This window comes from Portunus trituberculatus, chromosome 21 (genome assembly GCF_017591435.1).
Source record: "Portunus trituberculatus isolate SZX2019 chromosome 21, ASM1759143v1, whole genome shotgun sequence".
In the NCBI taxonomy this organism is placed as follows: Eukaryota; Metazoa; Arthropoda; class Malacostraca; order Decapoda; family Portunidae; genus Portunus; species Portunus trituberculatus.
Window position 1 is genome coordinate 15,457,418 of NC_059275.1, and position 15,464 is coordinate 15,472,881.

Sequence of the window (15,464 nt, forward strand, 5' to 3'; positions counted from 1 at the left end):
GTTGTCTTCAAGGAACTCAATCCATTGTTTCTTTATTATTCTTTCACACATCTTGCATGTTACACTAGTAAGTGATACCGGTCTGTAATTTAAAGGTTCTTCCTTCCTTCCGCTCTTATATATGGGAACCACCTCAGCTCTTTTCCATTCTACTGGTACTGTTCCATTTTATATTGAGCATTTTATGATGTTGTATATAGGACTTGCTAGTTCTTTCCTACATTCTTTCAGTATTCTGCCTGAGACTTCATCCGGGTCCCATTGCCTTCTCTTCACCCAGTTCCTTCATTAACTCTTTTATTTCAAGCTTGGTTACTTTAACCTCTTTCATATAGACTGTCTCTCTATTACCTTGTGGTCTTTCGAATTTGGGTTCCGTAGTAAAGACCTCCTGGAATTTATTATTTAATAGTTCTGCCATACTTTTTGGGTCTTCCACCATCCCGTTCTCTCCTTTTAACCTTTCTATTGTTTCTTTTTGCCTAATTTTTCCATTTATGAATCTGTAGAACAATTTCAGTTGCTCCTTACATTTTTCGACAATGTCCTTTTCCTTTTCGTTCCTCACCTTAACATATTCATTTCTCGCTGCCTTGAAGTTTTTCTTATTTACTGGATTTCTTTTTCTCCTCCACCTTTTCCATGCTCCATCTCTTTTCTCCTTTCCCCTAGCACACCTTGCATTAAACCAATCTTTCTTTCCTTCTTTAGGTCTATATTTCATGACTTCTGTTTTGTATATTTCCAAAAATAAGTTCTTCTCTTGCATCGTCTCTGAGTTTTCCATCTCCTCCCAGTTTACGTTTTTAAAATAGTTCTTGAGATTCTCAATATCAGCCTTTCTGTAATTTAATCGGTCTCCTTTGTGTGTGTGTGTGTGTGTGTGTGTGTGTGTGTGTGTGTGTGTGTGTGTGTGTGTAATTCACTGTTTGATCTGCTGCAGTCTCTGACGAGACAGCCAGACGTCACCCTACGGAACGAGCTCAGAGCTCATTGTTTCCGATCTTCAGATAGGCCTGAGACCAGGCACACACCACACACCGGGACAACAAGGTCACAACTCTTCGATTTACATCCCGTACCTACTCACTGCTAGGTGAAAGAGGAGACACCCAAATATCTCCACCCGGCCCGGGAATCGAACCCCGGTAATCTGGCTTGTGAAGCCAACGTTCTAACCACTGAGCTACCGGGCCATGTATACAATACAGCTGTGTGTGTGTGTGTGTGTGTGTGTGTGTGTGTGTGTGTGTGTGTGTGTGTGTGTGTGTGTGCGTGCGTGTAATTCACCACAGTTACCTGCTGGTCACCCAGCCAGCTTTGCCCATTATAGAGCAAGCTCAGAGCTATGTGTATATGTATTTACCTAGTTGTATTGTATAGGGTTCGAGCAGGGCTCATAGTGTCCTGTCTACATGCTTCACAGTTCTGTGTGGAAAACTGTATTTTCCAATATCCTTCACACACTGCCTCATCCTGATTTTCTTTACATGACTTCTTGTCCTTCCATCTTCTTCTGTCAACAGCACTAGGTCTTCCTTGTCTATCTTTTCAATACCATTGACTATCTTGTATACTGTTATTAGATCTCGTTGTGTGAGTGTGTATTTACCTAGTTGTATTGTACAGGATTCGAGCAGGGCTATCTCCATATTTCCATGTATCTAATTTTTCTTTAAAGCTATGCACATTATGTGCTGCAACATCATCATTCAAAGTATTCCACTTTTATATCGTTCTATGTGGAAAACTGTAGTTTCCAATATCCTTCACATACTGCATCTTCCTGATCTTTGCATGTCCTCTTGTCTTCCAGCTTCTGCCACCAGCACCAGGTCTTGCTTGTCTATCTTTTCAATGCCATTAACTATTTTATACATTGTTATTAGGTCATCTTTTTCTCTTCTATCTCGTAAGGTTGGCAGTCCCATTTCCTTCAACCTTTCTTCATATGTTAGGTCCTTTATTTCCTGCTAGCACCATCTTTGTAGCTATCCTATGGATCTGTTCTAATTTTCTTGTATCCTTTTTCAAGCTTGGTGACCACACCACCGCTGCATATTCCAACTGTGGACGTATCATACTTGTAATAATTTTTTTCTTCATATCCTTGTCCAGGTAGTGAAATGCCATCCAAATATTAGTCAATATTTTATACATTGTTCAAATATTTTACTTATGTGTTTTTTGTGGCTCAGAGTTTCTTGCATAACCACTCCCAGATCTTTTTCTTTTTTAGTTTTCATTATTTGTTCCTCTCCCATCAAATAGTTCCATACTGGTCTCTTACTTTTCCTGATTCCATTACATTACATTGGATTCTAACTTCCACTTCTTACTCCACTCTTAAATTTTATCTATATCTTCCTGCAGTAACAAAGTCTTTTTGGATCTTAATTATTCTTAACAATTTTGCATCATCAGCAGTGTGTGTGTGTGTTATATGTGTATTTATCTAGTATTGTAAAGGGTTCGAGCGGTGCTCATAGTGTCCTGTCTCCATTTATCCAATTTTTCTTTAAAGTTATGCTCATTATGTGCAGTAACAACTTCATCACTCAATGCATTCCACTTTTCCACTGTGTGTGTGTGGGGCTGACGTGGTACAGTGGAACCATGCATGCTTTTGGGTTCGAGAGGTCTCCAAGCGCATGGGTTCGAATCCTGTCCACGGTCCGAGTGTAGGTTGGGCTTCCTCACTCGGGGCAACAGTTTCCTAGCGGGTGGGCTTTGAAATAGAAGGTACCTCAAACAGTATCCCCTTTAGCCCTTAAATTCCAGTGAAAACCCAACATGGAAAAAAAAAAAAAAGGATATTAATGTGTGTTGTGTGTGTGTTATGTGTATTTACCTAGTTGTATTGTACAGGTTGGAGCGGGGCTCATAGCGTCCTGTCTCCATGTCTCCATTTTTCATTAAAGTTATGCACATTGTGCTGTAACAACTTTAATACTCAATGCATTCCACTTCTCTACCGTTCTGTGTAGAAAACTGTATTTTCCAATATCCTTCACACACTGCCTCATCCTGATCTTCTTTACATGACCTCTTGTCCTTCTATCTTTTTCTGTCACCAGCACCAGGTCTTCCTTCTATCTTTTCAATACCATTGACTATCTTGTACATTATTATTAGGTCTCCTCGTTCTCTTCTATCTTGTTAGGTTGGTAATCCCATTTCCTTCAGTCGTTCTTTATGTGTTAGGTCCTTTAGTTCCGGCACCAACTTTGTAGCAATCTTCTGTATTCATTCTAATTTTCTTATAGAGCTCGGAGACCACACCACAGCTGCATATTCCAGCTTTGTACATACCATGCTTGTGATGATTTTTTTCATCATATCTTTGTCCATGAATTGAAATGCCACTCTTATATTAGTCAACATTTTATATGATGTTTCAAATATCTTGCTTATGTGCTTTTTGGGATTCTGATTTTCCTGTATAATCACTCCCAGATCTTTTTCCTCTTTAGTCTTCATTATTTGTTCCTCTCCCATCAAATATGTGTGTGTGTGTGTATATATATATATATATATATATATATATATATATATATATATATATATATATATATATATATATATATATATATATATATATATATATATATATATATATATATTATTCTATACTATGGTGTGCTGTAATACAATATTGACAATGTGCTCCTCCCTAGCACCACATCAACGGCCCACAAGCCACGAGGCAGCAGAGGCCGAGCACGGAAATGTGAGTAGTAGTAGTAGTAGTAGTAGTAGTAGTAGTAGTAGTAGTAGTAGTAATAATAATAATAATAATGATAATAATAATAAAGTTTAGTTAAACATAGGGAGCTCAAGAGCTGAGAATATACATTTTAAGGAAGGGAATATTACAAATTTAAAATTGCACTTAAAAATAAGAACACAACTCAATGTTCACTAGTTAAGCATTTACGCTTTTGTGGGAATTTTACTGTTTCTATATCTGTCCACTCATGCACGAATGGGGAACAGCTTGTTGTAGTGTTGGAAACTGTGGCAGGGAGGCAGGACTGCCATGGGGCTCATCAAAGCTTTGTCATATAGATTACATGGCATGACTAAAATTTTCATTTCCAAAACTCAATATAAGGTAAATTGTGAAGTAGCATGTAATTTTGGAATATACAGTAATCGCCCTCATATCCGGATTGCCACTATCCGGAATTCGCTACTATCTGGAGCTGCCCCCAAGTGTATTCAAACCTACTGCGCAAGCAATCCCTCGATCCTGCTAGCCGCCAGCACTTACTCACATGCCCTCCCACTTTTACTCCCCAACAACTCAAATAATGGCAGTGCTGTTCAGTGAGTTTGTAGCATTCTTCATCATTCCAGCATGGCAGGAGTGTACACATACGTCCCACCACCACTTAAAGCGGCATCACACTAGCACTTTTCCGTCATCTTCGACAATTTCCACCGTTTTTAGCTGTTTCGTCAACTCTTTCCGTCGTCTTGAGTCAGATGAAACGCACCATTTTCCTCTAGGGTCAATTTTTAGTCAATTAAGATCTATGGCTTCTAATCAACACTTTTATAATAAAATAAATTTCCTTGTTAATTGGAATGATGCTATAATCTCAAGTTAATAGAATCTTGATAAGTAGATATAAATGAATATATATATATATATATATATATATATATATATATATATATATATATATATATATATATATATATATATATATAATATATATACAGGTAACTCGATTTACGCGATAGATGCGTTCCAAGAGGCATCACGTATATCAAAATTCGTGTAAAACAAACATGTAATTCTCATAAGAAACAATAGATAAGAGAGGGAATGCGGGATGTGGTCCCAAAAACATTTTACAAAATACTCTATTTATTTGGCTCAATTAACATGTTTTTATTATTTATCATTCTAAATACTAGAAGTGTATTTAAAGTAAAGGGAAAAACAAGAAATAATAAGAGAAAGCAAAAAATAATAGGAGAAAACAACAAAACAAAGAATACGTAAACACAACACTCACTGCGTCACTGCCTTCACCACTCACACCACAATCAGTCACCATCTCCCTCTGAGCTTTTCCGTTTGGCTAAATTAACAATTTACCATTCTAAATACTAGAAGTGTATTTAAAGTAAAGGGAAAAGTAAGAAATAAGAATAATAAGAGAAAACAAAAAGAATACCTAAACACAACACTCCCTGCGGGGTCGTGGTCAAGATGGTCTCCCACGACGGCCCTCCCCGACAGCCCCTTCATAATTTTTACTTTCATTAAACCTTTTACTGTATTATGATGCACTCTCGCTTTGTTTACTCAAAATGGAAGCTCAAGTCCAGGGTTAAACTTGTTATAATTGGTTAATTCGCTTAACGAAGGGTCTTTTGGGAATGTAACCCCTTCGTTAAGCAAGGTTTGCCTGACACACACACATATATATATATATATATATATATATATATATATATATATATATATATATATATATATATATATATATATATATATATATTTATATATATATATATATATATCAGGCAAACCCCGCTTAACGAAGGGGTTACGTTCCCAAAAGACCCTTCGTTAAACGAATTAACCAATTATAACAAGTTTAACCCTGGACTTGAGCTTCCATTTTGAGTAAACAAAGCGAGAGCGCATCATAGTACAGTAAAAGGTTTAATGAAAGTAAAAATTATGAAGTTAAACATTTAAGCAGTTTAATTTAAGACTAAGTCATTATAATGTACACTAATGTATATGTATGTAACTAACTTTATAATGTTGATCTAAAATTTATGAAGGGAGGGAGAGTTGAGCGGGAAATATACTAGCTGGCAACCCATGTACGCATACAAAATTTATGCTAACTTTATAATGTTGAATGAAGGAGGAGCGCATCATTGCAACTGTGGCATGTACAGCATCATTTATGTACCACATTTCCACAAGGCTTTTTCCATTTTGTCCATTGCAGAGTTACGTGTTCAGGTGGTTCTTTTAGCTTGAAAGGAAGATATGATCTCGCCAGCCTTCTTAATAGAGTCTGCTGATTTGAAAATGGTAGACAGTAGATGGAGTTAAGCCATGGTGGGGAGCAATGCTATTAGTTTTCTCACCTCTCTCGTGTCTGAATAATATCCAGCTTCACTTCGAGAATAAGAGACTTCCTGGTCTTCTTAGTAATGCTAGGCGACATTGCAGGGCGTTTTGGTGGCATGTAGAGCAAGGGAAGACGAGCTGCTGCTGACGCTGTTATTGTTTTGAACTAGGGGGAGTGAGTGGTGCGCGTTTTGTCTGGGACACCCATAGAATAAAGATCAAGATCAAGCCTTTCGTGGACAACACGCGCAACACTCACTCCCCAGTCAAAACATAACAGCGTCAGCAGCAGCTTGTCTTCCCTAGCTCAACTTACCACCAAAATGCCCTGCAATTGGCCTAGTGTTTGTAAGAAGACCAGGAAGTCTCTTACTCTCCAAGTGAAGCTAGATATTATTCACAGACACAAGAGAGGCCAGAAAACTATAGCAGTGCTGGCCACTATCTTGACTCCATATTATACTGTCTCTATTTTCAAGTCAGCAGACTCTATTAAGAAGGCTGGTGAGACAGTATCTTTCTTGCAAGCTAAAAGAACCACCTGAACTCATGACTCTACAATGGATAAAATGGAAAGCCTTGTGGAAATGTGGTACATAAGTTTTGTATGCAGTACAATGATGCGCACTTTGTTTACATTCCACAGGTTGCCGGTTAGTGTCTTTCCCGTTTCACTCTTCCTCCCTTCATAAAGTTAAGATCATCAACATTATAAAGTTACATACATACATACATCAGTGTACATTATAATGACTTAAATTAAACTACCTAAATGTTTAACTTCATAATTTTTACTTTCATTAAACCTTTTACTGTACTATGATGCACTCTCGCTTTGCTTCCTCTCAATGGAAGTTCAAATCAGGGGTTAAACTTGTTATAATCGGTTCGCTTAACGAAGTTTCACTTAACGAAGTGTTTTTTAGGAACGTAACCCCTTCGTTAAACGGAGGTTGCGTGTATATATATATATATATATATATATATATATATATATATATATATATATATATATATATATATATATATATATGTTGCGGTTATTTTGCGAAATCGGTGATTTTAAAATTCCCGTCATTTTGCAAACATACCAAAATCATGGTATGTTTGCAAAATCACCTTAATCGTGTGGTTACTTTGCAAAAACACACAAAAGGTTATTTTGCAAAATGTCAGGTTACTTTGCAAAAACATGATAACCGGGTGTTTTGCAAAATCCCCCATAACTTAGGATGTCACTTTGCAAAATAACAAAATATATAACCACAGCAACTGGCAGTTAGTTCTCAGTCGGGCATCAGTAAAGGTTCTTTCATTTTGGATGAAAAAGTGTAGACGTTGACCATTTCTATTTTATTTCAATAAATAAATATTGTTTTATATCAAGTATTCAAGTACTTTACCAAAATAGTTGACATTACTATAGAAGAATAAACAAATTTTAATACAAAGATAAAGAAGCAATTTAGAATTATTAAAGTTTACTTGTTTTTACATGAAGAACCACATTTGCATCGGCTGTTGCAGACATTCTTTTTTTTAAAACACTTACATCTGTTGTTATTACAAGACATAGAGCAGGTACACTTTATAAATCCTTGTCCATGGCCCACAGAATCTGCATTTGCTACTTCACGTAAGCTTATCTCTTTTTCCTGGGGCACATCATCAATTGACAGGAACTGCTGCTCACAAGGAGTGAACTGATTTCTCGAGTAAAGTTGTTTCAAAATCCCGTGCCTCGTTCCAAGTTTGCATGTCCCACTGTCATCCACTTGAAGTACAACAGCCTTCGCATTAGGGAATTCTGCGCGCCCACGATCAACAAGAGGGATCGGAACCATTACACTGTCACCGACCTCCGCTTTCTTGAATCGCATAGTTGACACCAGCTGCATTTTCTCTGCTTGACTGTGTTGCTTTCTTCTAGCTCCTTCTCGTTCAGCTTGAATCCCCAGCTTTCGTTCACAGAGATGGCAGATATCATCATCCATAGAGCAAGGACCTCCACAGTCCTTGCACATGGAAGTTGTGCTGTCCTGAATGTTATCAGCTGCTAATGCTTCAGCGAGCTGCTCCTCCGTCTCTAATCCATCCACTACGTCCTCCGGTAAATTCGTTGCAGTAACGCCAAGATGAGATTTCTGGCCAAACATTGCTTCATAGGGTGTTCTCCCAATTCCTCTGTGAAACCGTGTGTTCTTCTGCCATTGCACGAAGCGCAGTCCCTCAGACCATTTTGTTGTGTTATAATCTTTTTTGCCAGCAGGCAAGTATTGCTTCAACGTCTTTGTTAGCCCTTTCTACAGAACCTTGAGATTGAGAATGACGTGGTTTGCCATGGACTAACTTGCACCCGGGCCACAGGACGAGGACTTCCGTAATCAACTGTTGAAAAAAATACGAGCAGCATTAAGTAAAGTGAAAGTTCTTAAAACAGAATGTTAATGTATTTGATGGGTTTTGAGCTAATCTGACACTCTTTAACAAAGGCGGAGGTAATAACGATACTAAATTTTTTCTTCTTAGTTTCCCCAGCCCCACAACCCATCACAGCTGAACATACCTTATTGCAAAACTCTCGACCATTGTCAGATTGTAGGATATGAGGAGCACCTTTGTCGCAGAATATGTCTACCAGGTGGTAGGCGACCTCCTCAGCAGTTTTCGTCTTCAGAGGTCGGAGGCACACAAACTTAGTTAGGTGATCTTGGTAGTTCAAAATGAACCGATACTCCCCGTCTTGCTGACTCTGCATGTCAATCAAGTCAACCTGTAATATATAATATCCACTAATATTTGTTGGTTTACTGAACAGACTAGATAAAGTTCACCTTTATCTTTGAATTCATGCTGTTCGAGAGAATTGGCTTGACAACCACAGACTTCCGGACACTGGACTTTTTCAGTTGACATTCTTCACAGAACTGCAGGAAGACTTTTATTTGATCTATAGTTATGTTTGCAAATTTTTCACTCAGTGCTTTGGAAAGAATATTCCTCCCTCCATGTCCATTTGCAAGATGGGCAGCTTTAATGGCATCAAACAGATCTTCAGAACATACGTATCTAAGAACAGTTCCTTTTTTAACCAGTTTTTGCACTGTTGTCCCTTCAACGGATATTTCCATGACATCGTATTTTCTTAGAAGCCGATAATCCTTTTGAGTCTTCTTTACCTCAGGTTTTTCAAGTTCTTTCATTTGGTTAACAATTTCCTCGTATTCACATTTTTTCATTAAACCCGATGCATTATAGGACTTTTTTTCCTGTGCTTCAGACAGCACTGAGTCAAATTTCACCTTCACTCCATCCATCGCTGGATAATAAGTAGAGTACCAGACCACAGGAACACCACTCCTAGCTTCACTCCTTGTAAGCAGAAGCGTGAACCACCGAATGAAAGAACCTTCACTAATGCCCGACTGAGAACTAACTGCCAGTTGCTGTGGTTATATATTTTGTTATTTTGCAAAGTGACATACTAAATTATGGGGGATTTTGCAAAACACCCGGTTATCATGTTTTTTTTGCAAAGTAACCTGACATTTTTGCAAAATAACCTGTTTGTGTGTTTTTTTGCAAAGTAACCACACGATTAAGGTGATTTTGCAAACATACCATGATTTTGGTATGTTTGCAAAATGACCGGGAATTTTGCAAAATCACCGATTTCGCAAAATAACCGCAACACACACACACACACACACACACACACACACACACACACACACACACACACACACACACACACACACACACAGTGTTCCCTCCCTATTTCGTGGCACGACTTTCGCGGCTTTATACATACATACTAAGAGATAAATTCTGCTGATTTTTACGCTATATCACGTGGTCCGTGGTGTCACTTACAAATATTATATGTATAGTAATTCGGTAAGTTGGTGTGTAATAACGACGACAATGTACCTAAAGTACTGTACATTTATTGTTCGTATACATAATATACAGTGTTCCCCGCCACTTTGCGGTTCGCTATAAAAATGAAAACATACAGCCATATTGTGGAAAACACATTGTTTCATGTTGATGCGTGAGAGGTTTCCCAGCATGCCAAACAAAGAGATGAGTTCACTCAGAGGCTTTGCACATATCCACGGGCACTCATACAAGGCACGTGATTGGTTCTCAGCGTGAGATCAACCAATGAGAGCAGGAATGGATTTATCCCATGAGCTGATTGGCTGCACATCATCGCAGCCTCACCCAACATCTTCCCTTGTTGTATCTCGCCAGTCTTCCAGTCTCGTCGACGTTGTTGACTGTCTCTCATACTGTATCTTAGTGTTGTGTTCGCGGTAACTTTATTTTGTTTAAGTAGTGATATGTTAAGCCCTTAAAATGTCGCCTAAGCGCTGTGTCCCTGCAAAAGCTTCCTCTAGTGAGCCCAAGAGGAAGAGGAAGATGATGATCATAAGTGAAAAAGTGAAACTTTTGGATATGATCAAAGAGGGCAGAAGAGGATGAGTGTTACATATCGTATATGAGAGAGATGTAAATGTAAAATACTGTACAGTGGTACTTCGACATACAATTTTAATTCATTCCGTGATGATTGTTGTATATCAAAAAAAGAGAGAGAGAGAGAGAGAGAGAGAGAGAGAGAGAGAGAGAGAGAGAGAGAGAGAGAGAGAGAGAGAGAGAGAGAGAGAGAGAGAGAGAGAGAGAGAGAGAGAGAGAGAGAGAGAGAGAGAGAGAGAGAGAGAGAGAGAGAGAGAGAGAGAGAGAGAGAGAGAGAGAATGTATAATTACTGTATAGAGAGAATGTAAAGGTATAATTGCTGTATAAGATTTTATAATTAAATAGATTTAAGTAAATGTAAAATACTGTACAGTGGTACTTTGACATACAATTTTAATTCATTCCGTGACGATTGTTGTATATCAAAAAAATCATATATCAAATAAATTTTTCCCATAGAAATTAATGGAAATACAATTAATTCGTTCTTGTGATATGAATTTACCCCCACCCCGCCAAAAAAATAATAAATAAATAAATAACATGCTTTAAATACCAACCAAATATAGATTTAATACAAGATAAATACAATGTTTATTGTATGCACAATATAAATTAACTATATTGCTGAAAATAACAACTTAACCAGCAAAACTCGGGACACATCGATAGACGTCCATCACGCAAGGCACAGGGCACGTTGATAGACGTTTAGGCTTTTTACGGCTATATTTTGGTTATTTTCTTCCCGTTTTCTTTGCTTGTGATCTGGGAACACTCATCAGGAGTAAACATGTGCTCTACGTCACTGTGTCACCAACGATAAATGGTAGGAGTGATCGACAGTGATTTCATTGTGTCTGATTCCGCCACCTCTCCCGCACGCCTTACTTCTATACCTTTGGGTCTCTTGCCATGTTACGGGGAGACAACTTTTGAATGAGAGTGGTACCAGAACATGAGATAGAAAGGGAGAGGGAGAGGATACAAGGGGTCCGTTTTCTCGCGCTCTAGCCAAGGCCGCTGAACCCGATCGGACGCAAGGCTACGTAAACCGATGATACTACCTCATTCAACCTGTGATATTTTGTTAACCATGAAATCTAGACTTCTATTTCTTTTTGCATTGCAAAGAGGAAGAGTTGCTTGTGGGCAGGAGTAAACTGTGTCACCAACGATGGAGGATGGTAGCGAGTGATTTCACTGTGTCTGATTCCGCCACCTCTCCCACAAGCCTTACTTTACTTCTATACCTCAGGTCTCTCACCATGTTACAGGGAGGGGAGACAACTTTTGAATGAGTGGTATCAGAACAGACGACAGCAAGAGAGAGAGAGAGAGAGAGATAGGATACAAGGGACCCGTTTTTTCTTGCTCTAACCAAGGCCGCTGAACCCGATTGAACGCAAGGCCACGTAAACCGATGATACTACCTCATTCAACCTGTGATATTTTGGTAACCATGGCATCTAGAGACTTCTGGTTTTTTGCATTGCAAAGAGGAAGAATTGCTTGTGGGCAGAAAACCATTTGTACTCACTTGTTTATTGAATTTCTAAGTGCAATCAGTATGTGAATACAGGCTATTTTGTGTGTTTCTCGCCAAACTTTTACTTTTGGGATCCATGGTCTTGAGTTCACAAAACTTAAAAAATACACTCTGCCGAGGAGCACAGACACATACATGCACAAAGGATGAACAACAATACACAACGCAGGCTGAATGTTCGGGTGGACGCTGGTAACCGAGTGATCGCTGCGCCACCTACCAATGACTAATCGTATCTTAAAAATATCGTTGTATTTCAAGGCGTAAATTATATAACATTTTTGTCATAAATAAAAAAAATTGTATGTTAGGGCGATTGTATGTTGAAGTACCACTGTATATGTAAAGTATAAATACTGTTTACATATTTTAAACATTCTGGTACCCACATACACATACACAAAAATTCCTAGTGGGAGCAAATCCTACTTCACGGTTTTTCATCTTTCGTGGGGGCGTTCTGGTATCCATTAATTGCAATACCTGAGGGATTACTGTATATATTTGTTCTGGCCTAGCAGTGAAAAGTGGTTCAGTTGTTTGTTTACATTTCTCTGGGACTGCGACACTCCAAGGCAGGACTTCCAAGTAGCAACTGGCCAAGATGAGCTGCTCTGTTGTTTATGAGTGGACAAAGCTGTTTGAAGAGTTTCTCATAGAGAGCAATAAAGGCCAAAAATAGCAACAAAAAAATAATGACTTGCTGGGGGTGAAGGGGTTGCCATGTTTTTTTACAGTTGACAAACGCAACAATGGTAGTAGTGAGCTTGTGCGTGATGATGAGCATTGACAAAAGTTGACGTTAAAGTTCTAGTGTGACCCCGCCTTTACTGTTGTGAGTATATCCCACCACCCCCTTGTACTGCTTATGTACCATTTTTTTTGTTCCAGATTATACATTTAATGTGCTTTCATTCATTGTTTTCTCACCCATTTTGGTTATGTACATGTTTTTTCACAATTTATAAGGGGTTGAGAGGAAATTTTGCATATCCGCCAGGGCCTTGGCTGCTATAATCCGGATACGCGGATGATTATTGTATTTCCATACAAGTAAAAACCCACTATTCATATAGACTAAACTGTTTCAGGTCTCATATAAAAGACTCCACAGCAGTGAGGAGGGACAAGATAGAAATTTCACTACAAAGAAGAGGAAGAAGGATTTAGAGAACATTGATGGGAGTGTTTCAACCAAGTTACTATAACCATTCATTAGTTTATTTAGATATGGTAAAGTAAATGTGTTGTTAAAGAAACATACACAAATGACTGACTTGTATTCAAATTGTCTGTGGTCAAAGAGTACCCTCTCACAGGTTCTAAATGACATGCCATGTAAATGAGTTAAAAAAAGATTATTTTGAGTGACATGACAAGAGTAATGAGTACAATGGTGATTTGATTATCTATATTCTTGGTAGACATCCAGTACAAAGGTATCTACATGCATATATTAACACACAAGCATTGGCCTAGTCAACCAGAGAGAGGACCTATTCTTTTCCTGTCTATACAGTGTGCTAAGCAGTTCTCATAATTGAAGGCTAAAGTAAGGCTGCTTTATCTATTTTATCTACCTCCTGAGGCAGTTTTTCATATTATATAGAGGGTAACAAGTTTCTGTGGGATATTGCTAAAGGCAAAAGTACTGGTTATTCTAAGTAGAAAAAGCTTTATATACACATGCATTTTGAGACTTTCTTTTTGCCATGGAATGAAATTTAAATGTAGCAAGGTGACAACAGGCAGCCTTCATCAGACATGTTAATGTAGGATGTCCAATGATGAATTTGTAAGTTATTTGGTCATCATTTCTACAAATTTTGGAAAACAACAGTATCCCATGAAGTATTGCTAGATAGATAGGTGATTTACATAACACAATGATAGCATGACTGTAATGACAAAATAATAGTATACTGCATCAGCAGGGAAGAGGAAGGAATGAGGATAGCAGCAGATCAGCTGATTGCAGTTTCATGTCAAGAGCGTGATACAAATATTAAAAATGCTGCACACTTACAGTGAGGTGGACTATGTTAACATGATGTTTCTATGACAAACACCTGCCTGGCCTGGCTGTTGTATCTGTTGTCCCACCACGCTCTAATTTTAACCCACAGCTAAAACAACACAAAATGCACATGTATATGGAACACTTTTTGTCTTAGGCAATATACACAAACTTCAGCTTTTATAATTGAAAGAAAAATTATTTTAATTCTGAACTATTACTTCCACAACATAAGCAAGTCTCATATATCTTCACTGAATTTGGACATCTGATACATTCCTACTTCATTAACCACACAACACACACAGACCAAAACATGTACCTTGTTATACTTACAGTTAGTTCTCTCTAGCCATACAAGTTTATTTAATTCAATGAAGAGAAAAGAGAGATCTTGGTGCATGGTGGGGCACCTGCTGACATCTGTAATGCAGGGATGTGTGTTTACTCAATATAGAAAGCAATGGACACAATTATCCATTTTAGAAAATAAATAAATTTATTTTTAACTATCTTTCATTACCATGCAAAATATACAGCCTGCTTTTCTTTCCAACATAATACTTATCCTGATTTGTGGGTTGCCTTGCATTCTCTATGGTGCAGTGGCTAGTGCTCTTGGCTACAAGTCTACCAGCCATGGTTCAAGTCCCAGCCAGGATAGTCAGTGCACAACTCGCCTAGCCACTAATCCTTCCTCCGATTCAGTGGACAGAAAGGGAAACTGCATATACCTAGATTCTCTCTCTCTCTCTCTCTCTCTCTCTCTCTCTCTCTCTCTCTCTCTCTCAAGCAGTGACGTTTTGTATGCTAGTAAATATCAGCCTAATCTCGCTGATGAGTTTCCATTAAAATAAGTGGTGTATTTCAGCTGATGTAACAGAGTGTCCTAGCTAGTCATCCTTGAATAATGGTACAGTGTTGAATTTTACTATTTATCATGATAAGATGCACAAATTGATATACTTACAACAGGGTAAGTTTGAAAAAGAAATAATTCATCTTTGGCAACTTCAATGATATTTTAGTAGTAATGAGAAAATTACTAGGATTGTTTAGAATAACACTAACGGGTGTGAAGATGGTAAAAGTTGATGAATTCAGATACTTGGGGTCAACTCTATACATATAGAGAGATGGATACTGTGCTTGTGAGCTTAAGAAGAGAGTATAGGCTTAGGAAAAGTGACTAGAGTGACAGTTCTGCAAGAGCAAAAGGAAACCTGTACAAAATACATGCTGTATTCTGGAATGATTCTCAAACTTTCCAAACTCACAGTCTAACCCTTTCACATTTCCTAGTATACAG

The 15,464-nt window shown here is 38.1% G+C and overlaps 1 protein-coding gene and 1 long non-coding RNA gene across 5 annotated transcripts in view; one reads left to right on the forward strand and one right to left on the reverse strand.

Moving 5' to 3' along the window:
- Window positions 1–14,664, forward strand: part of LOC123506967 (double-strand break repair protein MRE11-like) — a 35,968-nt gene extending 21,304 nt beyond the window's left edge. For all 4 annotated transcript variants that reach the window (XM_045259428.1, XM_045259427.1, XM_045259429.1 and 1 more), the window contains 2 exons: window positions 3,678–3,730; window positions 13,230–14,664. In XM_045259428.1, the coding sequence (XP_045115363.1) occupies window positions 3,678–3,730; window positions 13,230–13,240 (64 nt within the window). In that variant the 3' untranslated portion in view covers window positions 13,241–14,664. The remainder of the gene's footprint in view (window positions 1–3,677; window positions 3,731–13,229) is intronic.
- Window positions 1–15,464, reverse strand: part of LOC123506968 — a 28,209-nt gene that overhangs the window by 6,378 nt on the left and 6,367 nt on the right. Inside the window, exon 2 of the long non-coding RNA XR_006675557.1 lies at window positions 14,492–14,578. This is a non-coding gene — a long non-coding RNA (uncharacterized LOC123506968). The remainder of the gene's footprint in view (window positions 1–14,491; window positions 14,579–15,464) is intronic.